At 29.8% G+C, this 13840-nt stretch overlaps 1 protein-coding gene across 1 annotated transcript; it reads right to left on the bottom strand.

Annotated features, from left to right (window-relative positions):
* Positions 1-9175: 9175 nt before the first annotated feature.
* Positions 9176-10961, bottom strand: LOC112686872. The gene is made up of 2 exons (XM_025559328.1): positions 10508-10961; positions 9176-10363 (listed from the first exon to the last, which is right to left on the bottom strand). The coding sequence occupies exon 2, from the start codon at positions 10330-10332 to the stop codon at positions 9622-9624; it is 711 nt and encodes a 236-aa protein (XP_025415113.1). The 5' UTR covers positions 10333-10363; positions 10508-10961; the 3' UTR covers positions 9176-9621.
* Between the last annotated feature and the right edge of the window lie 2879 nt (positions 10962-13840).

Here is a 13840-nt window from a genome sequence, read left to right as displayed (position 1 = left end):
TAAAAATAATTTTTGTAGCTATTCAATATTTTATTTTTTTATGTTCCTATTACCTATATATATATGTTTTGTGCCTCAGCTAGAATCAAGTAGGAGTAGCTACTACAGTTAGTTGGTGGAAGCGTCGGAAGCGACTAAAAATATTTTGTTTTCGCTAATGAATAAGACAAAAATGTTAAGTCCCCCCACAGATGAAACCAAATATCCGCCTATGGCATGACATATTCACATCATACATGAACATGATCGAAAACGAAAAATTTTGTTTTCCAACTTGTTACTTGTTCTTGTACAACTAAACGTATACAATTAAAATCCAATTAAATCAGTCATATCGATAATATAATAACCGTTAGGTATCGCTTTCGTTCGTTCTAAGAATCGTATCGGTCATCGTTTCATATTACGGAATAGGCACTGATGCGTCCAACCACAAATCTGAAAAAATGTTTCCTTTGATCATTCAATATTTCACTGAACAATATGGTATCCAACATAAGCTATTGAAGTTTGATTCTTTAAAAATGAAACGTCGGAAACTATCTCCAAATATTGTATCGACACTTTAAGACAATTGCAGATTCCATTGGATAAGCTAATTGCTTTTTGTGGGGACAACACCAATATCAACTTCGGAGGGCTTCAACGACGTGGTTAATGCAATGTTTTTCATAAAATAAAAGAAGACCTGGGAAGATCTATAGAAAGTATTGGATGTCCAGCCCTTATTCTGCATAATACTATATCAAGCACTTCTGGAATATTATCAGTAAATATCAAAGTTATCGTCCTTAAAATATTTAATTATTTTGCAATATACACGGTTAGGACGGAGAAATTGAAAGAGTTCTGTTCATTTTTTGATATTAATTATCAAACTCTTTTGTCACAGTCACGAACAAAATGGCTGTCATTAATGCCCGCAGTTGAAAGAATTTTGAAACTTTGGACACCGCTCAAAAACTTTTTTGACTTCGAAGAAAGAGTACCTAAAATTATTTTAGACTATTTTCAAAATTCGATCAGTGAAATTTATTTCCTGTTTCTGCGTTCCAACTTAAATTTGTTTGAAAAAAACATAAAAAGCGTTGAAAAGAACAAAGTGTCAGTAATTGAAATTAAAATAATATTATACGAAACACAAAACACCCTAATTGAAAGGAAATCTACCAAATTTATTGGCATGCAAACCAAAATGAAAAAGCATAAGCTTAAAAATGAGAATCCTACACCTGAAACTACAATTTTGATTTCAAAATTTGAAGAAGAAACACCATCATTTTTGAACGCAGCTACTGAGTATCTGAAAAAGTGATCTGTTTCATTTGATAAGTATGATGTGTTTGACTGGATGACGCTATCTGAAACCCCAAAATGGGAAAAAATTGAAAACACTATTTTATATCTCAATAATAATGGTGTGGAAACTTTAAGCGACGATTTCTTTGAGCAATATATGTATTTTAAGAACTTTTTAGAAGTTAAACTTGCTTCGGAAGAATGGAAGTCGATCAATTCGGAGGAAGAAAAATAGCTAATTTTTTTTAAAGAAACTGAAAATCATGATAATCTCAACTGTTGAAATTATACGATTTGTTACGAAATTATATTTGTTTGCAATCCCTGCACACAATGCTACAGTGGAAAGAGCCCAGTGGACTGATGAACGAAATCGCCTGCTCCTAGAGACTATGGAGTCAATTTTACAGTGTCAAGTTAATTATAATATGACTTGCACAGAATTCTACAAATATGTTAAAGGGGAATAAGAACTGTTGAAAAAGCAAAATCTTCTGAAAAGTATGGCCATCCAAGTACATTTGCAATAAATTAAAAATATTTTTTTGTATATAATCTTAATAAATATACAAATAATTTTTCTAAAATAAAGAATATTAATTTTTCTTTCAAAATTGAGTACTTTTTATACACTCCATCCTAAAATTTCTATAACGTCCCGACAAGACCCTAGCCAAATGAGGCAACCCTACTCACGAGTGACGGTCAATGGAGTATTATAAGTTAATATCTTATTCATAATAATACACTACAAAATGTCTATATAAAGCATATTATATGAAATAAACCGTGTAAAAACAACAATCGCTCATCGAACGCTAATTCCTTATCGTAAATATTCTAAGAAAACAAAATAGGTACTAGTTATTTATTATTATGTATAATCAATATTATTACTAAATATGGCAATGTCTACGAATCGACAATATAAATAGACCTGTTGGCTGTTGAATTTTAAATTAATTTGATTTAAAATCGTTTTAATTATTAAAATGATTTTGATTTTGATATAAAATATCGATTTTAACTTTTTTCAATTTCAATATAAATTTTGAAAATCATTACCAACCATCAACGATTTTGATATTGATTTTGATTTTCTAAAAGATTTTTAACGATTTTTATCGATGTTTGAAATCGATTTCAAGTCCTGCAAAAAGGCACTTAAACATCATAAGCACTCAAATAAGCATTTAAAAATACTTATATTTAAATAAAATATTCAATAAAAAAAATGTCCCTAAATAGAAAAAAATTATTAATTTACAGTCATCGTCCTACAATTTAATTTTTTTTTTAAATATTCATACATAATGCTTCTATCATTTGTTAACACATCTACTGCATCCATTAACATTTACATCCATTAACTCAATTTGTGATATTTTGTGACTTACGTCGTTTTTAAAATAGGTGGTTCAATTAAAGATTACAAAAATATTAAAAGAAAAAATATATTCCATATTATAATTTTTAATTAAAAAATAAATAAATATTTATATTTTAAAAAAAGTCGAACTTTAACTTTCGAGACATTGTGGCTTTCAAATTCATATTTTATGAATTTTCCGAGGGATTTTCTGAAAAATAAAATGTAAACGATTTTTATGAATAGTTAAAAAATCTGGGTTAGATCAGCGGCATACGTCATCGTTTATAATGAAGCAAGGATATGCAGAAAAATAAAAGTAATCAGAAAAAATGGAAAAAGCATTTTTTTAAAAAATCATCAAACAAAACAAAAAAAGTACTTTCAAATTTCATAATTGAAGGTGTTATAACCAGTGTTATACAATAGCTAAATTTAGTTAAATATATAATAGATAAATTTATCTAGATACCTTATCTAGATAAAACAATCGTATCTTTTTTCTTATCTAGATAAATTATACAATTGGTATCTACCTGTGATCTTCTTCTTCTTCTTCTTCTTCCATGACTTCGGCCTTCAAGACCATGTCGTCCAACAGATTTGTCTCCAAGTTTCTCTATCTAAAGCTAACTCCTTCCAATCCAATCCTGGTCTCACTTTCTCTATGTCTTCTTTGATCCTTTCTTCCCAGCGTAACCTCGGCCTTCCAAGTGGTCGTTTTCCTTTTGGTGCATTCTCTTGTACTATTTTTATCAATGACCTTGTTTTTCTCCAAGAATGTCCTGCCCACTTCAGTCTTCTTTTGGTGATATCTTCTTTAATGCTTGGTCTTTGATACAAATCCTGAAGTTCCTTGTTTTTACGTATTCTCCATTCACCTGTATATTCGTCTTTACATGGTCCATAGATTTTTCTCAGTACCTTTCTTTCAAACACTAAAAGAGCATTTTCGTCGTTTTTCCTCATGGTCCAAGTTTCTGACCCATATGTCACCACTGGCTTGATAAGTGTCTGGTATATTTGAGACTTCAGATTTTTCGAGATTACTCTAGATGTTAATAACTTTGTCAGGCCAAAATAACATTTATTGGCAGCTTGTAATCTTGCTTTTATTTCCGTACCTATTTCATTCTGCTGTGTAATTAGTGTGCCAAGGTATTTGAACTGCTGCACTCTTTTGAATTTGTAGTTTTCGACTTCCAGGACCTCGTTACGACAGCCTTTTTGTTCATGTCTTTGCACGACCATATACTCAGTTTTCTCTGCGTTAATTTCTAGGCTTACACGTTTAGCAGCATTTATGAGTTGTTTTGATTGTTCTTTGAGTTTATCTTTGCTTTCTGCCATCAAGACTATATCGTCTGCATATGCCAATATTCCAATGTTGTTTTCTCCTAGTTTTACTCCTTCCTTATCTAAGGCTACTTCTCTAACTACTTTTTCTAATACTATGTTGAATAAAACCGGTGATATGGCGTCACCCTGCCTTAGTCCAGTTGTCACTTGAACCGTTTTCGATAACGTTTGTCCTACTTTTACCTTTATGTCAGTGTGACTAATACTGCACTCGACGAGGCTTATTAACTTACTAGGCATTCCAAACTCTTCTAAAATCTTGATTATGGACGTTCTATGTATTGAATCATATGCTTTTTTGTAATCAATGAAAACCATATGTACGCTTTTGTCATACTCCCAAGTTTTTTGTAACACCTGACGTAGAATGAAGATTTGATCTATCGTGGAGCGGTTTTGCCTGAAGCCGGCCTGGTAGTCCCCTATAATCTCTTCTGCCCAAGGTTTGATTCTGTCAAGTATACAGTAAGATAAAATCTTATACGTTACATTAAGCAGGGCAATCCCTCTATAATTATTGCATGTTTGTTTGTCTCCTTTCTTATGGATGGGATAGACTAAGGCTGTTTTCCATTCCTTTGGTATCTCTTCTTTTTGCCATATTAAACTAATTAAACGATGAATATATTTAACAAGATTCTCCGCACCTTTTTTAAGTAGCTCTCCGGTAATCCCGTCTTCACCGGGCGCCTTGTGGTTTTTTAGGGTTTTTATTTGTTTCGCAATTTCCTCTATTGTAGGTTCAGGATACTCTTCCCTATTCGGTTTTTTATTCTCAAAGAGGAATGGATTAGAAGGTTCTCTACAGTTTAGCAGCTGGTCGAAGTATTGAGCCCATTCCTCAACTATGTCGTCTCTATCCGTTAACAAAGTATCATTTTCGTTTCTAAAAAACATTTCTTTTGGTTTAAAATCCTTGCTTACAGAGCTGATCTTTTTGTATAGGTCCCGTGTCCTATGGTTTTTATAGTCCTGGTCCGCACTTTTCACTATGTCGTTGATAAATTTTCGTTTCTCGCATCTTATAATTTTGGTTGCTTCTTTTAGTCTTGTTTTATATCTAGAGAATTTTTCTTCATTTTTAATATCCTTTAACCAAACTTCCCTCGCTTGCTTCCTACGTTGTAGGGCATTTTCGCATATCTGGTTAAACCACGGATTCCTCATAAATCGTCGTTTCCCAACTGTTTTTTTTGTCGCTTCGCGGATCACATTTCTTATAGCAGACCATAAGCTTTCGATATCATCATTCTCGTTATCTATATGTTCATTATTAAGCTCGTTTGATATATTCTTACCGAAATCTTCACCAATTTTAAGGTCACATAGTTTTTGTATATCAAAGAGTTCTGTTTGTTCTTCTTTTCTCTTTTTTGCTTTCTTCAGTTTCACTTTAAGTTTCCCTACCACTAGGAAGTGATCAGATCCACATTCCGCACCGCGGAAGGTCCTTACATCTAGTACACTATTGCTAAATCTCGCATTCACCAATACATGATCAATTTGGTTAATGTATCTGCCATCTGGGGACCTCCAGGTACCTTTATGTATTTCCTTATGTGGAAATGACGTGCTTTTTATTTTTAAGCCCCTTCCTGTAGCTAATTCGATTAGTCTGAATCCGTTGTTATTTGATAGCTGATGTAAACTATTCGACCCGGTAGTTGTTTTGATGCACTCTTCTTTACCAATCTTTGCATTAAAATCTCCTAATAAGATTATAATGCAATGTCTGGGTATTCCCTCTAAAGTAGATTCCAACAAAGTGTAAAATTCCTCCTTTTCTTCATCGCTTTTATCTTCAGATGGTGCGTGTACATTGACAAATGCAAGGTTGAAGAATTTTCCCTCCACTATGAGGATAGTCAGTCTGGAGTTCACTACTTTGAAATCTTTAGTTGCAGATGCTATATTCTTTTTAACGATAAAGCCGGTGCCTCCTTGTCTGCGATTGTCACATTGACCTAAGAAAATTATTGAGTTCCCTATTTCTGTAGAGCCTTGTCCGCTCCACCTTATTTCTTGTATAGCTAAAATCTCTAACCTATATTTATTAAATTCCTTAACTAATGTTAAGGCTGCTCCTGGTTGATATAAAGTCCGTATGTTCCATGTTCCAAAACGTATCTACCTGTGATCTAAGATAGAAAACTTCGTCATCTATATTAATTTATCTAGATTGTTCTCGAAAAGTAGTCTGAAAAATATACGAACATCATATTTTCCGATATAATTTTTAAAATTGTATAATATATTATATAATGAATTTTTGAATTATATGTATATATTTAGGTACCTAGTATTATTATTGTCATTTGTCGCTAATGTGCACCACCTTTAAGAAATTAACACGTTAACTGCCATGTGTACATTATTTTGTACACGGGAAAATTACCGTTCATACATAGGCATTTTTTTGTATGTTTGCCAAAATCTAAAAAGAAAATTTTTTATCACAAATGTTTTGTTATTTGACATAATGTTTTATAGTATTTTAAAAAGACATTTCCACACGGAAAATTCAAAATGTAGACCGTGTCAAAATAATGTACACGTGGCCTCCTAGACCATACATAGTAATATTCGTTAATATTATTAGGTTACTACAGTATTATCTGAATATATTTTTAGATTATATGTAAATTTCCAGTATCTATCTTATCTATTTGTTCAATGCCCCTTCACACGTGTAGATATTAAAGGTGCGTATCCATTACGCGCGGCAAACTCTCGAACATTGGCTCGCGCGGCAAACCGTTTATTTGCCGCGCGAGCCATTTGATGTATCAACTTTATTTTAAAGCGCGGCAAGTTATCCAGCTCGCTCACCTCCTGCTGCAGAGTGCGATCCCAACGTTCAGTTTCCGCGTACAAGTGTGCAACCATGGACGTTTCACGTTTCATTTATTGTGGTAAAGTGGAGATTTACTATTCCATAAAAAATCTTTAGCTCCATACAATTGTATTAAAATATGACAATTTTCATTATCCATGGTGGTAGCAAAATCGTCGTATTGCCGCGCGAGCAAATTTAAACCGACAATGACCGTCCCTACTGCTCGCGAGCAATTAACTGAAGCCCTTTTGCCGCGTGCGTTTTTACCGACACAATTTGGCGCGGCGTGTTCGAGCGCGGCAACAAAAATGTTGGCTCGCGCGGCAACTAGGTATCCATTTGGCGCGGCTGCCGCGCGAGCCAATGTTCGAGAGTTTGCCGCGCGTAATGGATACGCACCTTTAGACATTTGTTGTGTCTTTATTCAGTGTAGTGTTCGCACGTGTTTTTAATTATATTATTATAACTAATATGGATAGCCAACAAATAGAAAATTTACTCTACGACAGTGATGCTTTGTCGAGCTCACTTTCAGAGTTTGATGACAGCGACGAAGACCCAGATTGGCAAACTGATAATGGTGAAAACTATGAAAACAATGTGGTTGACTGTGATTCTAACGCGGATGATGATGTTGAAAGTGAGTGGAACGATAATTTTGATATACCAAATATAAATTCGAATATAATTTTTAATCCACACGACAGTACCGGTATAAATACAGATATTATAGATACAATAAATTCAGCAAGTCCCTTCGATTTTTTCACTTTGTTTTTTGATGATGAAGTCGTAAACCTTATAGTAATGGAAGCAAACAAATATGCCCGTGATAAATTAAACACACCTGGTACAAGCAATCATTCAAGAATAAATAAATGGACCGATATTGACAAAAGACGAACTTCATGAATTTTTCAGAATAATTATGTGGATGGATTTGGTAAAAATTCCGAGTATTTCTCACTATTGGAAAACTTCTGTTTTGTACAAAAGTGAAATACCTTTTTATATGTCTAGAAATAGATTTGAATTAATATTATCTGTAATCCATGTGTCAGATAATAACAATGTCCCTGGACAAAATCGTCTTTATAAAATTCAACCATTGGTTGACATTTTAGTAGATAAATTTAATACAGTTCTAATTCCGGTAAAAAACGTTTGCATTGATGAATCTATTATATTAATTAATTAATCAATATTAATTGTATCGTTAATCGTCGACAATAGATAAGCTTTATATAATAATATTAAATAATTCAAGTCGAAGATCTAAGTATAATAACCTGATAGACGATAGTACTGGGAATATTGGTATTAATCGGTATTATAATAGTTTAAAAATACCAATAACTAATAATAATAAACCACCAGCTCCACTCCACATTCGACAACAACCTTTATTAATTAACCACTGCAAGTTATAAATATTTCATTTATTATTATTCATTATCTATGGAAAAAGTATCATACCATCATAATTGACTAATGACTTTATTCATAACCGTCAAGCAGGCCCGTAGCCAGACCAAATTTTCAGGAGGGGCAAAGCAAATTTTTGGGGGGGCATTATATATAAATGTATTAAATATTAATGCAATTTATGAATATATTAATGAATTACAAAATAAATTAACAATGAAACATATTTTGTTTTAAAGTTACAAAACGAATAATACTAAATAATAAAAATAAAACTTATATTAGAGTTTATATTAAAGTTTACATAGATAATTATAATATTCATCATATTCACTGATGTTACAGGGTTAAATTTTGAACATTTTAATATTAATTAATACAGCTTCAATTTTCTATTCTTCTGCTTGTTGAAGTTCGTTAATAATAGGTCCATGTTTAAGTTTTCTGTCCGTTTGGACTCAAACGCCAATAAAGTTAAGTTGGAAAGCCGGTTATGTGACATTGATTGCCTTTGAGGATCGTCAACTCTGTTTAAGCAGGAAAATGTCGATTCACAAACTGCCGAGCTACATCCAAATACTTCAACCGCTGCTATCATTTCATATGTAGCTTTAAATGCTTTACGTTGTTGATAAAGCTCTAATAAGATGTTTTTATTAGATATATTATTTTCTTTTAAATAATTTTTCACACAAATTATTTCTTCTTTTGAAGGAATATTAATTTTAAGATCATTAAATATTTTAAAATCATCGTAATTCAATTCGTATATGTTAGAAACAGCTTTAATAAGTTCATCATTTTTTTCAAAGCGAGTTTCCATCTCAGATATAATTATATCAATAACTTCATAAAATGTAGATAATAATGAAATATTAATATCGTCGTTGACATAATTTGTATAAGTACCAGATGATTCACTTAAAATATATTCATTCAATTTTATCGTAGTCTTTCTCTTGCGTTTTGGAGATTCAGTTTCGGTTTCAGGTAATAAATGTTCAGTCTTTTAAAATTGCATTGAACACTTCTTCATTTCTTGATTGTTTTAAACTATTAATCACGCTATGAATAATTGGAATTGCTAGGGTTAAACCAGTTTCTCTTGATTGCAAAATTTTATCGGCTGGTTTGATGTATCTTAAACATTTTAACATAAGACACAATGCGAATCTAAATGTTTTCTTTTTCATTGTTAATGAGAGTCCTGCACATTGAGCTACTTCATTGCCATCAAATGAATTTCCATGCACTTTTTTTAGACAATTTATCATATTATCATAATTATTATATATAATTTCACATATTTTTAAATGGCTAGACCAACGTTGTTCTAACAAATAAGTAAATCTAATAAATAAGTAGCATTTTGAGGAATTAATTTAGCGCATTCTGCAAGTTTAGTGTCTTTTTTAAGAGTGTACCGAAAAAGTGATTGAAATAAACCTTTATCTTCCTGCATTTCTAAATCAAAATCCCCACGAAATGGTAATTCATTCACGACTAAAAATATGATTATTTCAAAAATTGATTTTACATAATATTTATGTTTTTCGAGAACGTTTTCATTCAACAATGTTGAAATTTCTGTAGTCGTTTCAACACGTTTTTGTTTATCTACCAATTTTGTTATACAAATACGGTGCGACGAAGAAGATTGATGTTTATAAAACCCCTTATTATTTTCTAAAGCTTTTTTCCAGTTGGAATATCCTGTCACAGAAAATGCAATTTCTTTAGTCTCATTATTACCAACAATTCTGCATGGATAACAAAATGCAACACTTTTTTCTGGACAATATTCAAGCCAATCAAATAATTTGAACCATTGACTTCTAAAAGATCTACCACCTACATTAGGATACGACGGAAGAATTATTTGATTTTTTTTATGTGTTTGAAAAATCGGTTGATTATTTGTTTTATTAATTATTGAAGTGTTCTCTGATGTTTTATTAATATATGAAGTGCTTTCGGACGTTTTATTATTTTCGGTAGTATTTTCAGACGAGTTTTTGGTTGTTTTGATTACCCATGAATTCATATTACGTATTAATTTTTGAAAAAATCCAAGACTAAAAATAAAATTTGTTTTGTTTAATTACCTATTACATTATATTAATTATATATATTTTAATTTTATTATATTTATAAATAAAAAATTTTGCTCATTCAATTTGCCTCAAATTTAATCATAATATAACATTTTATTAACTTACCTTAAAACAGTTATATAATTTCTTGGCACACGTGTACTGCTGCAGTCGGCGATAAAATGAAAGAATATTTAGGTGTTCTATAATAAAATGTCAATTGATAGGAAAGTATTGAGCTACGATTACGATAACGTTAGCAATCAATTTGCCAACAGTCGTCGTGACACGTCAGTATCGTCGTCATGGCCCGGAATTTCCGAAATAAATACTACTACACGGCTAAAAAAACTTTTTTGATCTATTCTATTACCGATGAAAATGTTATAAGCAATAAAATACGTAACTACCTAAACATCTTTCTAATATTTTTAGGGGGGGCAATGACTGGGTATAGTGGGGGGCAACGCCCCCCCCTTGCCCCCCCGTGGCTACGGGCCTGCCGTCAAGAAAATGAATCACATGTACAAGTACAGGTAATAAAATTTTTGAATTAAAAAAAAAAAAAAAGAATTAGATATGTTGAATAATTATCCAGTAATTAAAAAAGTATTTATTAAGTACAACACAACTTTTCCTTCATCTGCACCTATTGAGAGACTGTTTAGTGGTGCAGTACAAGTTTTAACTTCAAGGCGTGATCTCATTGGTGATAAAACATTTGAAAAATTATTGTGTTGTAAAATCATGCAATAGGTTCATAAAAAATAAAAAATTGTATTTTAAACTGGCAATTTTTTTCTTTATAATTATTAATGTATTTTAGATATATTATTTTATTTTAAACAGACTAAAGGTAAATATTTATATTATTATATTAAATATCAAAATTATTTTTACTTATGATTATTTTATTTTCAAATGTTAACAAATTTATGTATAGTATTGTTTTTTTTTTCTTTTTAGTTTGAAATCTATTTGATATGTATCATTAAATAAATGTATATGTATAATTCAACATAATAGTTTAATAAATAATAATTATATACCTTTATACCTTATACAATGTTTCTGCCTCGGATCTATATCCACAACTAGTCTTCCTTTTCAGAAAATGGAGTAAGTATTGACATTAACACATTGTTGTTGGAATGATCATTTAAATTATTTATCAGATTTTACAAATAGTTATTAGTAATTTAAACTAAAATTTTATATAGTCATTACTCATAATTGTATTAATATTTTCTACAAACCTATTATAAAAAATAAAATTTAAGAATAACATTTATAAAAAATCATCTCATTTTCATCTAGATAATATTGATTTTATCTGTATCTATATCTAGATATATTTTAATTTATCATTATCTATCTCTATCTAGATATATTTTGAGTTCATATATCATATCTATATCTAGATACAAAAAAATTATCTAAGCACAACACTGGTTATAACATGCACACACTTCCATAACACTTTGCTATATTTTATGTCAAATAATAAAAATAAGCAAATGCTATAAGTCCCGAACCCTAACTATGACTAATTGATATTACAGTATTGATAGTATGAACAAAGGTTCTTCTACAATAAAACAAAATAAAAAAATAAATAAATTATATTGTATAGTATTATATAGTACCTTGCTAATTAATTGTTATTAGTATAGGTATAATGGAGCAAAAATCAAAAATCCTGTCGTCGACACAGATAAGAATCTATACGCAAGGTGTCCCCATAATATAAAAGTAAAATTCACGAGTACAATCATAAATTACCAATTCACATTTTCCATTTCGAAATTAACTAGTAGTATTCTTTGTCAAATTGATTTTTTAATTTTTATTATAATTACACGTACTTATATATTATCTTATTTACAATACTCTAAAAAAAAAAAAAGAAAAATACATAAAAATATTAAAAAAAGAACCGATAGTAAATAATTATAAATGGTTTTATGCATTTTAATGAATCGTAAAAATGTATTATTCTTAAAAATTGAAATTGCTCTTGTTGACTCAATTTTAAATGTACATATAACCGTACATTAATACATCAAAATTATTTTAAAAAAATATGCCAATTCGTATGGTGTTCAAAATATGTATGTATTACTATTTAAAAAACACATATTTTATTGAATATTATTATGTATATCGAAATGATAAACATTTTAAAATGTGTATTTAAATACCTCTAGGTATTACTGTTTGAATTCATTTCGTTTTCTTATTTACAACTATTCAGTAATTTATTGCATATCTAATTGTTTTTTTTCGCCAAGTACTCACTAATAGTATAACACATCATATTAACTGTTCAAATAATTATTAAGCCATTATTAATATTGTTTTGCAATAATTGTTGCATCTTATTAATTAATACATAATATTTGGAATGTAAAAAGCAAAGAATTCACGGATTCTAGTAACAAACGGATAAGGTTGACCTTTGACGGTACACATTCATAACAAACAATATTTTTTCCAAATTAATTTTTCTTAATTTTTCAAAATATTTTCATTGTTACTGTGTTAAAAAGTTGCATCAATAAAACAAATATCAATTAATATTTGGATAAAACAATTTTCTTTTATTAATTTACAACAAACTGAATCTACACAGTTCAAAACGTTTTTAAAAAATATCTCTTAATGGCCTACATACAGCGCCGTCAAAAATATATTCATGTATTATTGAACGATAACTCTTGTGACCATAAATTAATGTATGTGACAGTTAATAAAATGTGTACAACATTATTATTCATGTACGGCAAAAACACAGTGGAGGACCCCTTAAGTATATATTCTCTAGTAGATACCTGTGTGGATAGCAAAACAGGCCTAGTGAACTTTTATCAAGTTTAGAATTTCTTTTAGACTCGTCCATGTGTGATATTTTATTTGGTCGACTTCAATTTAAAGTATCACTAGAGTACTGAAATCATGAAACTGTTATAATTCAGACTGATATTCTAAATATAAGAACAATATTTTTACAGTTATTGGACCATTTCAAATTTAATATTTAGGAATTTAAAAATATTTATCTATTTAATTATAAGTTAATTACTAATTAAATATGATGCATCAATTAATGATGAAGAAAAATGTTTATACAAGATTTTCAAATATTGAATAAAAAAAGGAAATTTGAATTTTTATGTTTAGTAAAAAGAGGTAAGAGATACCAATGCTTATTTGCTACAGGTTTTTAATTAATGGAGAAAGGTACTTATTAACTATAGGTAGATATTTATTAAAATTAATAAATAATGTTATTTTGAACACAATTATTTTTCCAGAATTTTACATCACTATGTAAAAATTATAATTCCAACTTTTTTCTGAATTTCATCAAAATATTGTTTTTAAATAGATTTAAGAACATTTTATCACATTTGTTTTTAAAATCATTTTCAACCTCAAAACAAACATATCAGAGGTTTT

The sequence above is a fragment of the Sipha flava genome, unplaced genomic scaffold, assembly GCF_003268045.1.
Source record: "Sipha flava isolate LNK unplaced genomic scaffold, YSA_version1 326_pilon_pilon, whole genome shotgun sequence".
In the NCBI taxonomy this organism is placed as follows: Eukaryota; Metazoa; Arthropoda; class Insecta; order Hemiptera; family Aphididae; genus Sipha; species Sipha flava.
The sequence above is the reverse complement of the archived record's forward strand: the minus strand, read 5'-3'. Positions and strand labels throughout refer to the sequence as shown.

Excerpts from the sequence above, each read along its gene's own strand:
- LOC112686872 (XM_025559328.1), bottom strand. The coding sequence starts at position 10,332 with ATGAATTCATGGGTAATCAAAACAACCAAAAACTCGTCTGAAAATACT.